The sequence below is a fragment of the Canis lupus genome, chromosome 10 (assembly GCF_003254725.2).
Source record: "Canis lupus dingo isolate Sandy chromosome 10, ASM325472v2, whole genome shotgun sequence".
Taxonomy (NCBI): domain Eukaryota; kingdom Metazoa; phylum Chordata; class Mammalia; order Carnivora; family Canidae; genus Canis; species Canis lupus.
Window position 1 is genome coordinate 21352810 of NC_064252.1, and position 21265 is coordinate 21374074.

General features: G+C 36.7%; 1 protein-coding gene across 1 annotated transcript in view; it reads left to right on the forward strand.

Annotated features, from left to right (window-relative positions):
- Window positions 1–21265, forward strand: part of SMC1B (structural maintenance of chromosomes 1B) — a 71015-nt gene that overhangs the window by 4197 nt on the left and 45553 nt on the right. The window contains exons 2-7 of the mRNA XM_035696015.2: window positions 12550–12738; window positions 14958–15070; window positions 15160–15363; window positions 18145–18383; window positions 18831–19089; window positions 19996–20136. Of these exons, the coding sequence (XP_035551908.1) occupies window positions 12550–12738; window positions 14958–15070; window positions 15160–15363; window positions 18145–18383; window positions 18831–19089; window positions 19996–20136 (1145 nt within the window). The remainder of the gene's footprint in view (window positions 1–12549; window positions 12739–14957; window positions 15071–15159; window positions 15364–18144; window positions 18384–18830; window positions 19090–19995; window positions 20137–21265) is intronic.

The following is a 21265-nucleotide window of genomic DNA, read 5'->3' on the forward strand; positions in this document are numbered from 1 at the left end:
AATATTTTTGCATATATATAGTATCAGAAGTAGAAGAAGATAAGTATAATAAGACGGCTTCTGCTCCCAAGGCATAGGGCATATAAGAAAATGGCACACTTCTTAAAATAGAAGGCCCAATAACCCTTGAAGGTTTATGGACCTTCAAGAGGAAAATACTAGATCTGATTTGGGGAGGTATGGACAGGAAGAGGTAAAGATAAGGAAAGGTTTTCTAGGGGAGTTAGCATTTGAGCTGGCCCAAAGAGTAAAGAGTATTTTTCCAGAAATTTGTGAGTCTATTTGTGGGACTGCTAGTAGCCCAAATTGGCAAAATTTAGTGCATATGTAAGGGAGCAGTGGTGTATAATGTTGGAATCCTATGGTGTAAGTCCTTGCCAGAGTGATATATTTAACCTTATGGGGGAAAAAATGGTAGACTTTGAAGCATATTTATCAGGGAAATTCCACAGTGTGCCTGAGTCTAAGGCTATCCTCTCCACTTGTGATTTACATCCTGCCCCCTCCTCTGTTCTTTGCTTCTGTGGTTATCTTTCTATTTTGGATTGTATCTTCCTCCCTTATTGGATAATTTTCACTGACATTAATACATGCCTTATTATCACTCTTATGACATAGATATGACATTAATACATGCCTTATTATTCACTCTTATGACATAGATATGACATAGATAGATAGCTATATGAAAAGAAAGCATAGTACAATGTTAATTGCAGAATTTAGTGATAAATATATGGGTGTTTACTATGAAATTCTTTCAACTTTCTTGTATGTTTGAAAATTTTGTAATGAAATGCTTGGGGAAAAAGCCCTTGAATTTCACTTTCTCTGTAGGCTGTTGCTCCATTTTATCAGTACAGTGAAACTCTGAACCATCCTCAGTGCTCAGTTTTCAGTCCCACGCTCCACTGAAATGACACTTATCTAGGTCACCATTGACCTACATCTTGTAAGTCGGTGGCCAATTTCCTATCCTCATTCTATTTGACATCTCAGTGGTATTTCATTCATTTAAAAATAATGTGCAAGCTATATGCCTATTCACTGTTCTCATCAGTAAACAAACATTAAAAACCCCTGCCCATATAGAACTTGCATTCCAGTGCAGAGAGACAACAAAATATCAAAAATTTTATAGAATGTTAAAGTGTTAAATATCAAGGAGAAAAATAGAAATGGGAGGGGAATCAAATGCTGGGGGTATTTTTAAAGAAGTTGGTCAGAGGAAGGTCTTGCTGTCTAGGTGGCATGATAGGTCATATTTTATTCTCTCCCTTGAGCCTCTTTGCTCTTCTGATTTTGTGTACCAACTAGATTTTCTCCTGACAGCAAGCCCTCAGAAATTGGCTGCTTCTCCCCTGGGTTTCTTAAGCACTAGAGTCCTCCCACCTCCTGGAAATATGTCCTCAGTCTGTGTGTCTTCCCTGTGTTCTTTTCCCAAGTGATCTTATTCAGTCCCATAGCTTCAAATATATCCTTATGCTAGTCACTTTCAAAATTATATACCTAGCCTATAATATTCAGCATTTTTTGCCATTTCTAATAAGCATGTGAAATAGTATGATCAGGGGTGCCTGGCTGGCTTAGTCTAATTCAAGCCCCATGTTGGGCATAGAGATTACTTAAAAATAAAATCTTAAAAAAAAAATCTTTAAAGAATACTGTAATCAGAAAGAGTAGTAAATTTCCTCTCCCCTATTTCCCCCAAACTTGTTACTTCCTAGATCTTACCTGCTCAGTAAGGGGCGCCATTTACTGGTTCATTCAGACCAGAAACCCAGAGTAATGCTATATTCCTTCTTTTACACCCCACTTCCCTCATCTAATCTTCTGTAAAGCCTAATAACTCTACCTCCGAAATACATCCTGAATCCAATTGTTTCTTGCCACTTTGCACTGCTATTACCCAGTCGAAGCTACTAGAGCTCTCCTTTGGACTATTGCTATAACTTCCTAACCTGTTCCTCCGCTTTCCTTCTTGTCTCTCTACAATTCTCTCTCACAGCAGCCAGAGTGAGCAGTTAAAAAACAAACTAAAAAAGTGAACCTATAAGTCCGAGCACTGCTCCACTTAAAACTCTCCATTGGCTTTTCCCTACACTTGGAGTAAAATCCAGTATTTCTTACCATAATCCACAAAGCCCTTTATGATCTGGCCCTGTGTATTTCTCTTCTCTAATATTTTCTTCCCTCATGTTTACTATGCTCCAGTCAGAATTGCCTGCCTGTCTGTCTTGTCTATCTGTCTGACTTTCTTTCCTTCTTTTTGCCTTCCTTACATAGACCAGTCTTACTTCCATTACAGGATCTGAGCATTTGCTGTTCCTTGGATTTTTTTTTTTATTTTATTTATGAGAGACACAGAGAAAGAGGCAGAGACATAGGCAGAGGGAGAAGCAGACTCCATGTAGGAAGCCCGACTTGGGACTTGATCCCAGGACCCTGGGACCATGCCCTGAGCTGAAGGCAGACGCTCACTCGCTGAGCCACCCAGGCGTCCCTGTTCCTTGGACTTTAGAATGCTTTTCTCCCAGAGTTTTGTATGGCTGCCAACTAAATGAATTCTCCTTCGTCCTTATAAATTCTCCCTGTCACACCCAGAATGTTACCAATCCGGGCCAGTTCTACTGCCTTAATAACCTTGTCCTCTTCCCTCTATTCCCACTACTATCACTGTTTCAGGCTCTCATCATTTCTTCCTTGGATTAATGTAGTAATCTTTTACCTGAGTTCCCAGCCTTTGGTCTCACCCCACTTTAATCGATGTGCCACACTGCTACCTCAGTAGTCTTCATCTATTCCCACAAGAAAGAAGATCCATCTTATTTTTTTGATAGGCATTTGAAAAAATTCAATACCTAATAGGTTGATGGATTCAAATTAAACATTTTTGGTTAGACTCCATCATAGATGATGTTGTGTACTTCACAGTTTATTAAATCACATAATATCTATTTGTTTTACCTAGTGGTAGGGTGGTGACAGTGATCAATCACTCCATTGTATAATTAGTTTTTCCCTTCTAACTAGTATAGTAGTTCTAGTGTTACTTTGACATTAGACAAATGTTCCTTATCAACCATTTACCAAAATTTAAAAAAAATTATTTTTAAATTTTAAATCCAGTATAGTTAACATACAGTGTTATATTAGTTTCAGGTATACAATACAGTGATTCAGCAATTCTATACATTATTCAGTGCTCATCATGATAAGTGTTTTCTTTAATCCATATCACCTATTTAACACTTCCCCCCACCATCTCTCTGGTCACCATCAGTTTGTTCTCTATACTTAAGAGTCTGTTTCTTTTTTCTTTTTTTAATATTTCTTGGTTTGTCTATCTCTCTTTTTTCCTTTGTTTTGTTTCTCAAATTCCACATGAGTGAAATCATGGTATTTGTCTTTCTCTGACTTACTTTGCTTAGCATTATACTGTCTAGCTCCATCCATGTTGTTGCAAATGGCAAGATTTCATTCTCTCTTATGACTAATACTGCACTGTATATACATACCCCATCTTCTTTATCCATTCACCTATTGATGGACACTTGGGCTGCCTCCATATCTTGGCTATTGTAAATAATGCTGCATGTGTCTTTTTGAATTAGTGTTTTGTATTCTTTGGGTAAATATCCAGTAGTGTCATTACTGGATCATAAGCTAGTTCTATTTTTAACTTTTTGAGAAACCTCCATACTGTCCACCAAGAGTGCGTAAGGGTTCCTTTTTCTCCAAGTCCTTGCCAACACTGTGGTTTCTTGTGTTTTTTTTATTTTAGCCATTGTGGCAGGTCTGGGGTATTATCTAATTATAGTTTGATTTGCATTTCTCTGATGATGAGTGACGTGGGGCATCTTTTCGTGTGTCTGGCCATCCGTATGTCTTTAGAGAAATACCAGTTCATGTTGCCTGCCCATTTTTAAATTGCATTATTTGGTTTTTTGGGTATTGAGTTGTATAACTTCTTTTTAAAAATATTTTATTTATTTATTTATTCATGAGAGACACAGAAAGGCAGAGACACAGGCAGAGGGAGAAGCAGGCTCCATGCAGGGAGCCAGACGTGGGACTTGATCCCCTGTCTCCAGGATCTGGCCCTGGGCTGAAGGGGGCGCTAAACCGCTGAGCCACCCGGGCTGCCCGAGTTGTATTTTAGATGCTGATCTTTATTGCCTATGTCATTTGCAAATATCTTCTCCCATTCAGTAGGTTGTCTTTTAGTTTTGTTGATTTTCTTGGCCGTGCAGAAGCTTTTTATTTTGATGGATTCCCAATAGTTTATTTTTGCTTTTATTTCCTTTGCTTTATGAACCTACCTAGGAAAATATTGCTACAACCAATGTCAGACAAATTAATGTATGTGCTACCCAGATGGTATTAATGCCAGATAATAATCTTGACTGAATCAGAATTTCATAAAGGTTTGCAAAACTGAGTTTTTAATGTGTCATGCTTTTCTACGTTCATTGAATGGTAGTCCCCTGTTTTTAAAAAAGTTTTTTTTATTGACTGGGATTATTAGAAACCTAAAATAGAGTTCACATTAGAAAAACAGGGTAAATGCTTGTCCTCTTTTCTTTCTAAGATTTTATTTATTTGAGAGAGAGATAGCAAGAGAGAGCATGAGTTGGGGGGAGGGACAGAGGGAGAGGGAGAGAAGTAGGCTCCCCACAGAGCAGGGAACCCAAAGTGGTGCTTGATCTCAGGACCCTGGGATCATGACCTGAGCTGAAGGCAGTCACTTAATCAACTGAGCCACCCAGGCAACCCAAATGCTTGTACTTTTAAATTAGTATTTACAGAGATAAAAGTTTTATATTAAAATGTAAAATTAAAATTTTACCACAAATGGTAAAAATGAGTTTTTCTCTTTTTTTGTTACTGTCATTTTGAACTCATGAATTTTCATTGATATAGTGTATTTTAATACATCAAAATCATTCATCTTTTTGATGCTCACCTTGTCATTTCTTTAGTCAATAGGAGCTCTTTCAAGCCTCTTCCTGTGCCCTTTGGTCATGACCTCATTAATTGAAATCTTCCTGCTTTCTGACATAAGATGTCCCAGTTTCCAGGCTCTTCTTCAGTTTTCTGAGCCTCAGACTTGGAATTAGCCATTTCTTCAAGTATTTCTGGTTTCTTTTTGAAGGGAAGTTATTAAAGACCACCACAATCTGGGAACAAGGGATACTTTGTACATTTGGTCAGTGGATTTGGGTAATAGCAGGTCTAGGCCATTTCAGTGGCTGAGGCTAGAAAATGTATAAGGTGCTTTTACAGATTTGTTCTTTTGTTTATAGCAGCTTTATTGAGATATAATTTACATACTATCAAGTTCATCTTTTTAAGAATACAAGTCAGTGATGTTCATTATATTCACAGAGTTGTGTAGCTGTCATCACTATCTAATCCCAAAACCTTTTCATCACCCCAAAAAGAAGCCTTGTATGCATTAGCAATCCCTCTCCATTATCTCCTTTTGATTCAGGCCATGGCAACCACTAATCTACTTTCTGTTTCTATGTCTTCCTATTCTGAACACTTTATGTAAATGGAACTATGCAGTACGTGGCCTCTGTGTCTGGCTTCCTTCACTTAGCATAATAGGTTCCTCTGTGTTATAGTATGTGTTAGTACTTAATTTCTCTTTATTGTAGAATAATATCTCATTGCAAGACATACCACATTGTATTTATTCACCAGTTGAAGGACATTTGGGTTGTTGCCACTTTGTGGTGGTTTTGAATTCTGCTGCTCTCAACATTTGTGTACAAATCTTTGTGTGGGCACGTTTTTATATCTCTTCGGTGTATACCTTAGGAGTGGAACTGCTGGGTGGCATAATAACTCTGTGCCTAGCATTTGAGGAACTGCCAGACTGTTTCCCAAAGTAAGTACACTATTTTAGCATTCCCACTGGCAATGAATGAAGGTTCAGATTTCTCCACATTGTCAGTAGTTGTTACTTTTTTTGTTTTGACATCCTAGTCAATGTGAATTGTATCTCATTCTGGTTTTGATATGTATTTCCCTAGTGACTAATATGATTTTGAGCATCTTTCCATGTTATAGTAATTTTTAAAAATCAAATTCATGGGACACCTTAGTGGCACAGTCGGTTAAGCCACTGACTCTTGGTTTCTGCCCAGGTCATGATCTCAGGATTGTGTGATTGAGCCCCCATTTGGGCTCTGCACTTAGTGTGGAGTCTGCTTTAGAGTCTCTCCTCCTCCCCTACTCCTGCTTGTGTGGGCACACACGCTTGCTCGCTCTCTCTCTCTCTCTCTAAAATAAATAAGTCTTTAAAAAATAAAATACAAAACAAATTGAATTCATGTTGATGTTTCCATTCAGTTTTTTAAAGATGTATTTATTTGTGAGATAGAGCAGGGGGAGGGGCAAAGGGAGAGGGAGATTCTCAGGGAGACTCTCTGCTAAGCATGGAGTCCCTTGCAGGGCTGGATCTCACAACCCTGAGATCATGATCTGAGCCAAAATCAAGAGTTGGTCCCATAACTGACTTAGCCAAACACCCCTCCATTCAGTTTTGTTTTTTATTTTTTTTTACGATTTTATTTATTCTTGAGAGACACAGAGAGGCAGAGACACAGGCAGAAGGAGAAGCAGGCTCCCTGCAGGGAGCCCAATGCGGGACTCCATCCCAGGACCCGGGATCATGGCTCTGAGCCGAAGGCAGATGCTCAACCGCTGAGCCACCTAGGCGTCCCCCTCCATTCAGTGTTAACACAACTATGTTTTTACTGTTTCCTGATTCTTGTCATTGCAGATGTTTTTTCTTACTCTGAAAATCTTAGTTCCTAACATCACTAATATAATTACATATTTGCTTTAATGTGCAATATAAAGAAAACTTTTAAAACTACCAATAACATTCCAATGTTATTAGTATGTTATAATATATATAGTTCTATAGTATATTATTTAGTATAAAGGTATCAAAGGATATTTAGATCTTTTCTACTTCTTTTTGGTCTTTAAAATACATCCTATGAAGAAGGTAGTCAGAATTTTGTGATCTGAAGTCCCTTGAAATGAACCATTTTCATGACTGTCACCAATTTCATACTCAGTTAAGTTTATTTGTTTCTGATTGTTTTCATTTATTCAAAATTTTAGTGTTTTGTTTTCATTTACTTAAAATTTTAGTGTTTTTTCTAAAAAGGGCAAGACGTATACGTATTTCAAAGGTCAAAGCTATAGACAGGTATACATGGAGAAATCTTGCTTCTGCCACGTTCCCTCTATCAGTCAGGGTCCCAACAGGAAACAGGTGGCACATTCAAATGAGGACAATTTGTGGAAGGATTATTTACAAAGGGACTAATTACAAAGGTGTGGGAGGCTATAAAGGAATTCCCAGGACCAGAGGAGTTGCAGGGTTAGCACAATGGATCTGTCACTACCAAGGCCCAGAGAGGAAGGAACTCAAAAGGAAATTTAAGAGTGGTGACCTGTCAAAGGACACAGCTAGTCGGAAGCCACATCACAGAGAGGGAAGTAGGGGAATAAATACCTGACCCCACTCTTTTCTTTCCCTCCTGCCAGAGCTCTCCATTGGCCAAATCCAACCAGAAGCCAAAAGATATGAGAGCCTATTGATACAGGGCAGAAAGCAGGGTGGAAAATGGACCAGGAGAGGCAAACAGATATCCAAGTCAGTTTCTGTGTGCTACTCTCCACTTTGTATAGGTGACCATTCATTTCTTGATTATCTTTCAGTGTTCCTTTTTGCAAATGCAAGCAAATATGTATGCATTGCTACTTCTAACCACCCAGTTCTCTTTACTTCTAAATTTGTTTTTTACTGTATATGCTGTTATGCACTGTTTTTTTTTTTCATTTACTACATCTTCTATTCACTTTTTGCTGTATAATTCTCCATTGTGGGGCTGTTATATAGTTATTTCAAGTATTCCTTTAATTTTTAAACACTTGAGTTGTTTCCATTCTTTTTCTGTTAGAAACAACCTATAATTAATTGGATAATTGCGTATTTGCCATTGTGTAGTTGTATATCAGGGAGATATATTTCTAGAAGTGAATTACTGGCTCAAAAGATGAATGGGGGATGCCTGGGTGGCTCAGTGGTTGAGTGTCTGTCTTTGGCCGAGGGCATGATCCCGGGGTCCCAGGATCGAGTCTCACAATCACGCTCCTTGCATGGAGCCTGCTTCTCCTTTCTCTGCCTGTGTCTCTGCCTCTCTGTGTGTGTGTCTCTCATGAGTGAATAAATAAAATCTTTAAATAAAAAAAAGATGAGTGGATTTAGATAAAGGGTTAGTATCCAAAATATATAAAGAAGTTATACAACTCAACACCCCAAAGGCAACTGACTCTTGGTTTCTGCCCAGGTCATGATCTCAGGATTGTGTGATTGAGCCCCCATTTGGGCTCTGCACTTAGTGTGGAGTCTGCTTTAGAGTCTCTCTAAATGGACAGACAACATGAACAGATATTTCTCCAAAGACGACATCCAGATGGCCATCAGACACATGAAAAGATGCCCCACATCAAGGAATGTAAATTAAAACTACAATGAGATATCACCTCACACCTGTTGCCATGGTTAAGATCAAGAACACAAGAAATAACAGTGTTGGTGAGGATGTGGAGAAAAAGGAACCCTTGTGCACTGTTGGTGGGAATGTAAACTGGTGTAGCCACTGTGGAAAACAGCATGGAGGTTCCTCAAAAAGTTAAAATTAGCCTATTATCCAGTAATCACATTCCTGGGTATTTGCCCAAAGAATGCAAAAACACTAATTCAAAAGGACACATGCAGCATTATTTACAATAGCTAAGATATAGAAGCAGCCTAAATGTCCATCAATAGGTGAATGGTTGAAGAAGATAGGGTATGTATATACAGTGCAGTATTAGTCCTAAGAAAGAATGGAATCTTGCCATTTGCAACAACATAGATGGAGCTAGAGTATAATGCTAAGCAAAGTAAGTCAGAGAAAGATAAATACCATGTGATTTCACTCATGTGAAATTTAACAAAGCAAATAAATGAAGAAAAAAAGGAGACAAACCAAGAAACAGATTCTTATCTATGGAGAATAAACAGATGGTTACCAGAGGAGAGGGGATAGGGGACTGAAGAAACAGGTAATGGGATGAAGAGTACACTGACCATCAGAGCACGGAGTAATATATGAAGCGTTGAATCACTGTATTGTATACCTGAAACTAAGATATGTTAACTCTACTGAAATTCAAATGAAAAGTAAAGATGAACAGATTTATAATTTGGTCAGCTATTTCCAAATTCCCCCTCCAGAGCAGTTTTATCATTTTGGACTGCCAGCAGCAATGTATGAGAGGGTCTGTTTCCCTCCTGCCTCATTAAAAGAATATATTTTCAAATTTTGGATTTTTGCCGGTCTGATAGTTGACATATGCTGGTCAATACAGTTGTAATTTACATTTCCCCTATTATGATGGAACTCAAGTATGCTTTCATATGTGTAACAGCCTTTTCATTTTCTTTTTCTCCAAATTGCCTTTTCATGTCCTTTGCTCATTTTTCTGGTGGGTTACTATCCAAGAAATGGATAAAAACCTATCTGAAAAAGTCACTGCTCTTCCTAAAGTCCTCCAGTGGCTTCACGTAATCTTCAGCATGAAGTTCAATTTTTCTCTTACCATTTCCAACCTGGTAAACTCCACCTATATAAAATTATCTGCCATTTCTTACTGGAGTGGTACCATGCTCTCTCACTCCTCTGTACCTATGACTAAGCTGTTCTCTTTTCCTGAAATAGTATTATTACCTTCAGAATCCCCCTCCCCAAACTTCTAATTACTGGAATCATCTGCTAAAGTCTACTCAGAGCCTCCAGTAGTCTCTGCTTCTCTTAAGTACTTGAATGTGTGTTTTTATTTTAGAACTTGTTATAGTGGATTATAATTTTCTGCTTTTTGTAAGAAGAGTACAGATTTTAGATCCAGATACTTATCTCCAAAACAAATGATTTGTTTGACCTTGTGTCTCTACTTTTTAATTTATGAAATGCAAATTAAAACCTACCTCATAGAGGTAGTTGGTTTTGCAATGACTGAATAAAATAATGGATATGGAATCTCTGGCACAAAATGGAATTCAATGAAAATTTATCATATCCCCACAGTAAACACCTGGGGAGAGAATCCTACGTATTGTTTGTAGTTTTAGTATTTTGCAGAGTGCCTGGTGTTCAGTAAATGTCTGCAGAATGAATGCGTGGATTTAAGGAGGTGAGAGCGCAGAGGTTGAGAAGTATAGGGAGGGCTTGAATGAGCAGAAGCCTGGGAAAGGAGGAAATGGAATGGATAGACAGAATTGGAACGCAGAGGGACTCAGCAGCCTGTTAGGTAAGAAGGCAAATGAATGGAAAGATTGAGGTTTTTGAGATGGAATAGCGATAGTGTAATTTTTACATCTTTGAGTATTTGGTCCATCTTCATCAAGTGATGTAGCCTAAAAGATAATTCTTCTGGAATTATTATTTTCTTGGTGTTGGTTTTGAATTATATACAGCAGAGGTCCCCAGTCTTGACTTGGTTCATTCATTCATTCATTCATTCATTCATTCATGTTTTTCAGCAGATGGGTCTTAAGCTGACACTAATTAGCAGATCGGCTCTTAATAAATGTTTCCTGACTGTTCTAACTGAAGTCGAGTCTCCAGGTTATCCTCGATTTCATCACCCATCTTTCCTTCTTCATGACACTTACTGTAATATATAATTGTCTTATTTATGTTGTGTCTCTCTTAATGGAGTATAATCTTCATTAGACAGGGGTGCTTTTTGTCTTTTTCTTTTACCATGTCCTCATGACCTCACACATGATAGCTGTTCAGAAGATATTAATGGAATAAATGGATCTGGGCAAGTAAGTGTTTATTTTAGGCAGATGTTAAATAAGGATTGACCAAAACGAGTTTCTGTTTAGTTCTGTTACAGTCAGACTTAATTCAGTTCAATGAGTGTTCACTTTGTCCTGTATTTGCTCTGTCTTATAATAGCTTTCAATCTGCAGATTATCAGTTGACCCAAAAAGCCATGTTTCATACCCATTAGTTCACTGAGATTTAGATAAATAAATTTATAGCATTTTAACCACTTCTGGTTCTTTTTAGAAAGATTGTAAACTAAAATTAAGCCATATTTTTAGTGGCTGACAGTATTTTTTCTTTGTATTACCTTCCACCCATTCTGCTATTGGAAATTTAAGTTGCTTGTGGATATGAGGGAAGAAATGTGAAAAAGAATGAAAGAAATAGAGATGGTAGTAGCTGAAATGACACAGCACCTTGGAAATTGGCTTGGAGCTATCCATGGGCTCATAACTGGGTAACAATTTGCCATGTGGATTGGGAATCCCCAGGCTACCTCTGGTTTCAGTGATTCACTAAGAGGATTCACGGGACTCAGGTATAGTTGTACTTAGAACTGTTCTGTGTTACAGTGAAAGGAACAAAGCAAACTCAGCGAGAGGGAAGGCATAGGAGCCAACTGAAGAAACCTGCACAGGGTTCTAAGAATCCTTCTGCAGTGGAGTCACACAGAACAGGCAACTCCTCTAGCAACAAGTTGAGGCAGTACATGTGAAATGTTGTCTATCAGAGAACCTTATTAAAGACTGTGCAAGGTTTTTATTGGGGATTGGCCACCTAGGTACTCTCTGCCTAGCACATAACAAAATTCTAGACTCCTAGAAAAAAGACAGGTGTCCAGCATAAATCATGTTGTTTTAAACAAATAATTTAGGCACAGTGAGACATTCTTATCAGAGTGGTAGAAACTCTCCTAAAATAGAAATACAAGCCCCCAGATGCTTGCCAATCCTGTAAGCAGGCCTTTCAAAGGAAAGCAGGCATGTGGCATCTGGGGGTTTAGTTGGTGAAGCATCTGCCTTTGGCTCAAGTCATGATCACAGTGTCCTGGGATCGAGTCCCACATCAAGTTCCCCACGGGGAGCCTGCTTCTCCCTCTGCCTGTGTCTCTGCCTCTCTTTCACTCTGTGTCTCTAACAAATAAATAAAATCTTTAAAAATAAAAAAATATCTTTAAAAAAAGAAAGGAGAGCAGGCTCAGGCCTGCTACATAACTTTTCTGTACCAACTCCTACAAATCATAAATATTCTAGTAACCTTATTCTATCCTTGGGAATATCTTGGATATATTTTTTTAAATATGTGATAGTTAATATTCATAAAATGGGATGACTGAAATTCAGAGATGATTTGCCATAGTATAATATTTAGTAATGAAAGAGAGCTCAGGTTTAGATCCCCTTATTTAGATCTTATAAATTTGGGCACTTAATACTCTACCATAGCTTTCTACTGTAGAAGAAACCAGTGGTCTATGAAAAATTGTTCAGTCACATGCATTTTAATGTAGACAAGACAGTACTGTTGAGATGTATATTGCCTATATTTCACTTCCACTGATGGCCTGGTTTCTTTGGCTCAGGGAAAGGTTTTTTTATTATTAAGAAGGAATAACTTTTTCCTCTCTCTTCTTTCCCAGGAAAATCTAATGTAATGGATGCACTTAGTTTTGTAATGGGAGAGAAAACAGCTAATTTAAGAGTCAAAAATATTCAAGAACTCATTCATGGAGCACATATTGGAAGACCGGTCTCCTCTTCTGCAAGTGTGAAAATTGTGTATGTGGAGGAAAGTGGAGAAGAGAAAACATTTACAAGGATTATTCGAGGTATTTTTTTGGTAGATAATTGCTTATGAGTCATTTGATTTTTCATAAGTTAATTCAGGTCATCTGTTTTTCTTTTTTTGAAGAGTATGATTTGTTATTCCACTGGCATAGTCAACTAGAGATTTGGGGTTTTTTCCCTCTTAGATGGCAAATCTCAGAGGCAGGTAATAGAACCTATTTGATTCTCCACTAAGAGTCTTGTTTAAGCAGATGGATTTGTTCACATTTCCTTGCTGTCAAATAGCATTTTTCTACCTGATTATTGGGTTAAAATGAAGGAGGTTCTGTATGTATGTCTGTTTTTTTTTAATGATGAATTGATTATATGTATATTTTTGGTTTGTATAGAAAGTTTTTCTACCACCAAATAGCAACTTGAATGAAATATTTTAATTTGTATTTTGTGATTTATTCAGGAAACAGAGATTTCATGATAAACCCCTGTTTCCCAAATAAGCAAGATTGAGAGTTGTGATGTGTATCTTTTCTGTATGCTAAGAGTTTACAGAGCCTCCATAAAATAGTCATGTTTTTGTTTTGTTTTTGGCATTTTGTCCTGGTGCCCTAGAACATTGTCTTAATGTTTTAATGTATAAATACTGTCTTATTAACTTTCCCTGAATTCAGCCACCAATAATTCTGGAAATACTTATTATTGTGTATTTATACCTTAGTATGTAACTTAAGTTTTTCACCACATTACCACATAGATATCTTTATCAGTAAGTTTTCTCACTTCCTTTGGGTTTTTATTCAAAAGTCTCTGTTACAGTAAAGATTCCCTAGCTTACTCTGTTTATCTAATAAATCATCACAAATTTATGTTTTCCCATCTTTATTGAGGTATCAGTTGCAAGTATCTAGGGGCTCCTGGCTGGCCCAGTCAGAAGAGGATGTGACTCTTGATCTCGGGGTCATGGGTTTGAGCCCTGCTTTGGGCCTCGAGCTTACTTAAAAAGAAATAGTTAATTTTAAAAATTCCATATATTTAAGGTATACATCTGTGTTTTAATATACATTGTGAAGTAAGCACTGCAATCAAGTTACTTAACATATATATCACCAAACATGGTTACTGTTTTCTTTGCACGTGCATGTGTGTGTGTGTGTGTGTGTGTGTGTTTGTGGCGAGAAGACCTAAGATCCACCCTCATCACAAATTTGAAGTATATAAGTATTGTTAGCTGTAGTCACATTGCTATACATTAGATCTCTAGAACTTACCATCTTGCATAACTGAAACTTAGTAACCCTGGACCACATCTCTCCATTTTTTTTCTCCCCCTGGTTGCTGGCATCCACCATTCTATTCTCTGCTTCTGTGAATTTAACTATTTTAGATTCTGCATATAGGTGAGATCATGCAGCATTTCTGGACACTATGTTCTGTTCCATTGGTCTCTATGTCTGTTTTTATGCCAGTGCCATGTTGTTTTGATTACTGTGGCTTTGTAATATATTTTAAAAGAAGAAGTGTAGTGCCTCGGCTTTGTTCTTGTTCCTAAACCACCTGCCTTTGTTTGCTTGCAGTGCTATAACAAATAGCTTATAAACACTAAAAATTTATTTCTCACTGTTCTGGATGTGGAAAGTTCAGGATCAGGATGCCAGGATGGTCAGATGAGGGTCTATCTAATGGGTTGCAGACATCTCATTATGTTCTCACATTGGTGGAAGGAACTAGGGAGCTCTGTGGGGTGTCTTTTATAAGCCCACCAATCTCATTCCCAAGGGCACCACAGTCACGATTTAGTCACTTCCCAAAGGCCCCACCTCCTAGTACCATCACTTTTGGGAGTTAAGATTTCTACATATGAAGTTAGAGGGTTCAGAAACATCTAGACCATAACACTATCCTATTTAAAATTGTAATGCCTGTTCCCCATACACAGAGACTTCCATATCCCCTTCCCAGTTCTTTTTACTCCTTAACACTTTCTTATGTGATATTTATTGTTCTTACATATCTCATTTTGTCTGTCCTTGTTGTGGCATATAAACTCCTTGAGATCCAGACTTTCATCTGTTTTGTTCACTGCTATAGAATACTCCTTGGCTTATAGTGGACATTCAATATTTGTTAACTGGTTAAATACATTTATTAATAACACACATGTTATAGCATAACTGCTTTGATCAGAAAAATAATTTTACTAAACTTTGAATGGTTGTTGTTACATGTTATACTTCCAATAACAGCTTTTATTCTTTTATTTTAGGGGGATGCTCAGAATTTCATTTTGATGATAATCCAGTGAGTCGTTCTGCTTACATAGCTGAGTTGGAAAAGATAGGCATAATAGTTAAAGCACGGAACTGTCTAGTGTTTCAGGTAAGGAGCTGTGCTAGTTTAATTGGCTTGTGATTTTGAAAATGCATCCATATATTTTATATGTTGATGTGCTTTACTGTTTTTTAAAGGGAACCGTAGAGTCTATTTCAATGAAAAAACCCAAAGAAAGAACCCAGTTTTTTGAGGAAATCAGCACTTCAGGAGAGCTTATAGGAGAGTATGAGGAAAAGAAAAGAAAATTACAGAAAGCTGAAGAGGATGCACAGTTTAATTTTAATAAGAAAAAAAATGTAGCTGCAGAACGCAAACATGCAAAATTAGAGAAAGAAGAGGTAAGGTCATGAAGATAGAAATAATAAATTGGGTACAAAGACTATTAGCATTTCTAGGTATTGGCTTGGGGTTACTAACAAGATTTTAAAAATAATGTACGACAAAGCCCACCATTCATCAAAGATAAACTTTTTGATGTAGTTTCCACTGTTTTTTGTTTTTTGTTTTTTTTTGGTTTTTCCTAAATAGACCGTACAACCTCAACCACAAAAATGTCTGATTTTCCTGACTAAAAATAAGCATGAAGGGTTTGTATCTTATATGACGGAGCCTTTCAACTTTTGGGTCTTGTCCCCTTATACTCTTAAAAATTTGTAAGTTCCCCAAAGTGTTTCTGTTAATGTGGGTCATATCTATTAATATTTATAATATTTGAAATTAAAACTGAGAATTTTAAAAAATATCTTTTAAGTCAATGTAAAAAAACCAATAATAAGTGTTATATGTTAACATAAATGACATAATTTTATAAAAAATAACTGCATTTCCTAAAACTAATTCGAAAGGTGACATTGTCTTACATATTTATAATCTCTTTAATATATGGCTTAATGGAAGACAGATGAATTCTCTTATTTCCTTCTATAATAAAGCTTATTTATGTTGAGGCCTAGCAGCTTTACCTACCATCAGTACAGGTGTCAACACAATGAAAAAGGCAAATGAAGTCTTACTTATTATGAAAAGAGTTTTGACCTCTGGAGCTCTCTAAAAGGTACCAGGAACTTCTAGGAGGCCATAGACACACTTTGCAAATACTGCTGTTCTGTGGTATTTTCTTGGTGCCCTTCACAATACCTGGTATAGTGCCTTATTTATGGTTGATAACTGCACTTACAGTGATCTTTGTCAAATGCAAATCAGATTCTGTCTTTTTCTTGCATAAAATGTCTGTCAGTATAGTGCTTCCCTCTAGTCTTCATCCCAACCTCTGATCTGGCCCCTTACCCACTTCTAAATTAGTTTCCTCTACTCTCCCACCACACTAATCTTTACTGTTTATTGAACATACTTTGTTTCTAGCTCAGAGCTTTTCCTGTTTCCCCTGCCTAGATAGCCATGTGCCTGACATTTGGATGGTCAATTCTCTTTATTCAAGTTGTTGTTAAAAAAAGATACTTTCTCCGGTGGACATTTGCTATCTAACCCCAATCTAAGTTGGCACCGCTCCCTGGTACTATTGCATTACCCTATTGTTTCTTTTGTAACATATATTGCTGTATGAAATTGTCTTGTTTATTTTATTTGCTTATTTATTCTCTGCTTCCCCCTTCCCCACCATTAGAACAACTAGCTTATAAGCTGATATGAGCAGGGACTGTTTCCATCTTCTCTACTACATTACCAGCAAGAAGAGCCTGGCACATAGTAGACAATCATTAATATTTGAAGAAATAAATGAAAGGTGTATATGTTTCTCATTGTGATGTTTCTCTGTTTTTCTTATTTTTACATGTGTGTATATGTCCTTCGTTTTGTTAGTGGAGAGAGGTGGTGTCAGTGAAAGACTATGATATTCATAATATACTGAAACAGTTTACAGAAATGTAGAATTGCAGAACTTTAAACTTTATGAGGACAGTCATTGAATTTCCTAACTATTTTTTATAATGAATGTCATGGCAAATGGTTGTTTAGTTGTTACTTGGAATACATCATTAATTAGGAGCTTTCCCTTCAAGGCAGCCCATTATTCCTTTATTAATAGTACAAATGCTAAGAAAATTCTTCAATTTTACATCTATTTTAGAATTTTTAAAAAAGATTTTATTTATTCATGAGAGACACAGAGAGAGAGAGGCAGAAGCCATAGGCAGAGAGAAGTAGGCTCCGTGCAGGAAGCCTGATGTGGGACTCGATCCTGGGACTCTGAGATCATGCCCTGAGCCAAAGGCAGATGCTCAACTACTGAGCCACCCAAGCGTCCCTATTTTAGAATTTTAATATTCTTGTCTATTAACAGAAAAAAAATTTTAATTTCTTATAGCAGGAATTTTACCTGGAATTCTTGAATTTAAAGTTGCTAGGGCGAGGGGCACCTGGGTGGCTCAGTGGTTGAGCATCTGGCCTTCAGCTCAGGGCATGATCTCAGGGTCCGAGGATAGAGTCCCACATCGTGCTCCCTGTGGGGAGCCTGCTTCTCCCTCTGCCTATGTCTCTGCCTCTCTCTGTGTGTCTCATGAATAAATAAATAAAATCTTTTTTAAAAAACTAAAATTGGTAGGGAGAGGTGCCTGTGTGGCTTAGTTGGTTGAGCATCTGACTCTTGATTTCAGCTCAGGTCATGATCTCAGGGTGGAGCGACTGAGCCCCTCCTCAGGCTCCTGCTCAGCAGGGAATCTGCTCTCTTCCTCTCCTTCTGCCCCTTCCCTTGCTCATGCACACCTGGGTGTCCATGCACTCTCTCAAATGAATAAATCTTAAAAAAATAAAGTTGCTAAGGATATTACAAGTCCTATAACTTCCTTCAATTTACATATTAGGAAACCATATCCTATGGTTTCCTATCACTTAGTATATGAAAACAAAATCATTTACTGGTGTACCAGTTTATTATATAAGTGTATCCAGAAACTTTCTGAAAATAATGCTACTTTTGACAATTCTATTTCTTGATGACATAAGTAATTTGTTTCATAAATTTAATAACTTGTGAATAATAAATGATAGAAGAATAAGAAATAATTTCGTTCCTTAAAGATGGTACTATTGCTGAGTTTATGAAAGGTCACCTTAAATATACTCACTTTTAACTCTTGTTGAATTATACTGCTTTATAGGCAGAACGTTATCAGAGTCTGCTTGAAGAACTGAAAATGAATAAGATACAATTACAGCTTTTCCAGCTATATCATAATGAGAAGAAAATTCATTTCCTGAACACTGAGTTAGAGCATGTGAGTAGGAACTTGAGTGTCACAAAGGAGTCTCTTTCTCGTCATGAAAACACAGTGAAAGCCAAGAAGAAGGAACATGGAATGCTAACCAGACAACTACAACAAACAGAAAAAGAATTAAAGTAAGTTTTTACAAGTAGATGTTAATAAATAGATGGATTTTATGTACATTGATAGAAAAAGTAAAAATATAAATGACACTTTGAAAGTTGATTTTTTTTAAAAAACTTTTTACTTTGGAATACTTCTAGATACACAGAAAAATTACAAAGATAGTAAGAGTTCCTGTATTCCCCACACTTGATTTCTGCTACTTTACACATTAATAATATGATACATTTGTCAGAATTCATGAACCAGTGTTGAGACACTTCTATTAAGTAAGGACCATACTTTACTTATATTTTCTGATATTTCCTCAGTGTCCTGTTTCTGATCAAGAACACCAAGTTACATTTAGTAAGCTGCCTAGAATTTATTTTTAAATGTATGATTTGATCAAAAGAACTTCCTTCCTTTATATAGTATAGATTTAATTTACTTTAAAGCAAACTTTATTTTCTTTTTAGATCTCTTGAAGCACTTTTAAATCAGAAAAGGCCTCAATACATTAAAGCCAAAGAAAATACTTCTCACCACCTCAAGAAATTAGATGTGGCTAAGAAATCAATAAAGGACAGTGAGAAACAGTGTTCTAAACAGGAAGATGACATAAAAGCCCTGGAGACAGAGCTGGTTGATTTAGATGGTGCATGGAGAAGTTTTGAGAAGCAGGTTGAGGAAGAAATCTTACACAAGGGGCGAGACATTGAACTAGAAGCCAGTCAGGTGAACAAGTTAATGAATGAGAACATTGTCATTTCTATTATTTGATCTTCTTAGAAACAATTTAAAGAATGTCCTCTGATATTTTAAGAGATTATTTTCAAACAATCCTCATCTAAATTATGGGGGTTGAAAATAGCCTATATATAGAATCTAAATTTAATCTTTAGGCTAGGCTATTTTTACTTTATAAGATTAGATGGTATTATATATAACCTTATGCATTAATTAAAGTCCTAGAAAATACTTTAACAAGACTACATGGTAATATTTTGTAATAAAAATTAGATAATTAATAATATTCCTATGTTTTAGTAATCATTTTTCCTTATAAATATTATAAAAACTAAAAATAAGATATACATGGCTTTGAAGAAACATGACCACTTAATTGGCAGGAGGGAAGTTGATTGATTGAAGTAGTATAAATGTGGTGGTGAATTAATATCCAATTTGGTATGTAAAAAATTTAATTATAAATTGGTAGTAGATAAACAAAAATTTGTAATCAGAGTTTTCACAATTCTCTCAACTGAATTTTTTGTCACTTATCTTTCATTAATTTTATGATAATCTTACATCACAATATATACTAAAATAACTATATATAAATATGCAATTTTATCTGAAATCCTCTTGCTTTTGGACTATCAATCCCCTTTTTCTTCTAAGAATTTCTTACAGAAATGTTATAAAGCTAGTTTTGAATACCTTACTTATCTGAGCAGTTTTGAATAAGAAGAGTTTCATTTTCTGTTCACATTATCTTACCTGAGAAGATGACCAACTATCCCTCTAATTTATGTAAAACTTTTGATAAGATTAATTATCTGCTAGTAAATGGTATCTTAAAATTTCCCTCTCACGCTTCTTCTGTGAGTTAGTAATATTTAGATGCTCCTTCTACAGCTGGATCGTTACAAAGGACTTAAGGAACAAGTAAGAAAGAAAGTGGCTATAATGACCCAACAGTTGGAAAAGCTGCACTGGGAACAGAAGGCGGACAAAGAGAGACTGGCATTTGAAAGGCGGAGGCATGGAGAAGTTCAGGTACCTTGGTTTGTGCAGTCATGACTGGGAATTATTTTCAGTGAAAGTATATTCTCTTTTCATATCAACTTTTCGATATATAAATGGGTTTACACTAAACATAACAATCAATTTAAAAAGTGCTGAACTCCCTGTTTTGTTGCTTAGAATCATCCAGGTACTCTTTCATTGTGGTCTAAGGTGGAAGTAGACAGTGCCTTCATTCGTGTTAATATTTTCTACACATCTTTGTAGTGATAAGTATGGGCAGACCATACAGGTTTTGTTCTTACATCTATTTTAGTCCAGTAAGGTGAGAAGGAGGACAGAAAAAGAGAGAAAACAAACAACTGTCGTAATAGAGGTGAGTGCAAAGTCCTGTGGAAACATTAAGGACATGGTCCAGGAGGAGCTTCATGCCCTCTCTACACGGGAAGTGACCAGCAAGACAGCATGATTGTATTCTGCCCTTGAGTAAGGCAGACATGGCTTCCTGCCAGTCTTTGCCAGTCTTGCTCTGTCACTGACTGGTGTAATCTTGAGAAATAACTAAACTATTTAACTTCTCTGAGCTTTGATTTCTTCATGTGTATGATGAGGACAGATGTGTCTACCTCATAGACATGGGGAGGTTGAACAAGGTGAAAGGAAGTGCGATGATATATGAAGTAGTTGGTCTTTCCCTCTGTGCCTCTTGACCACCTTTTCCAAAGACTGAGCATTGGCCTGTAAAATTATTACTGTGGCAATTCAACAGTAATAACAACTCGTGATACTCTATGGAGTCAGTGGGCCATGCTGAGAACAGGACCATTTCTGATAAGAACCATAAAGGGGAAGTGGTTCTGAATTATACATACATTTGATTTATAAGTGGATTGGAATTTAGAGGAAAAATGTTTATTGATTACTTTGCTAGGCACTTTGCATTCATTAGCTCCTGCATGTTTCACTATTCTGAAGAATAGGTATTTGCTGTAGGGTACAGATGAAGAAGCTGAGGATTGACATTTCAAAATGAAATATGTCTCTGGAAACGGATTTGACATTCTCCAGAGGTAACAGCAGTAATATTATAATGTAGTGCTTTTTTGTGCAGACCATGTATATTCCATGTTTACAGCCCTGCCTTGAACCCAATTTACTTAAT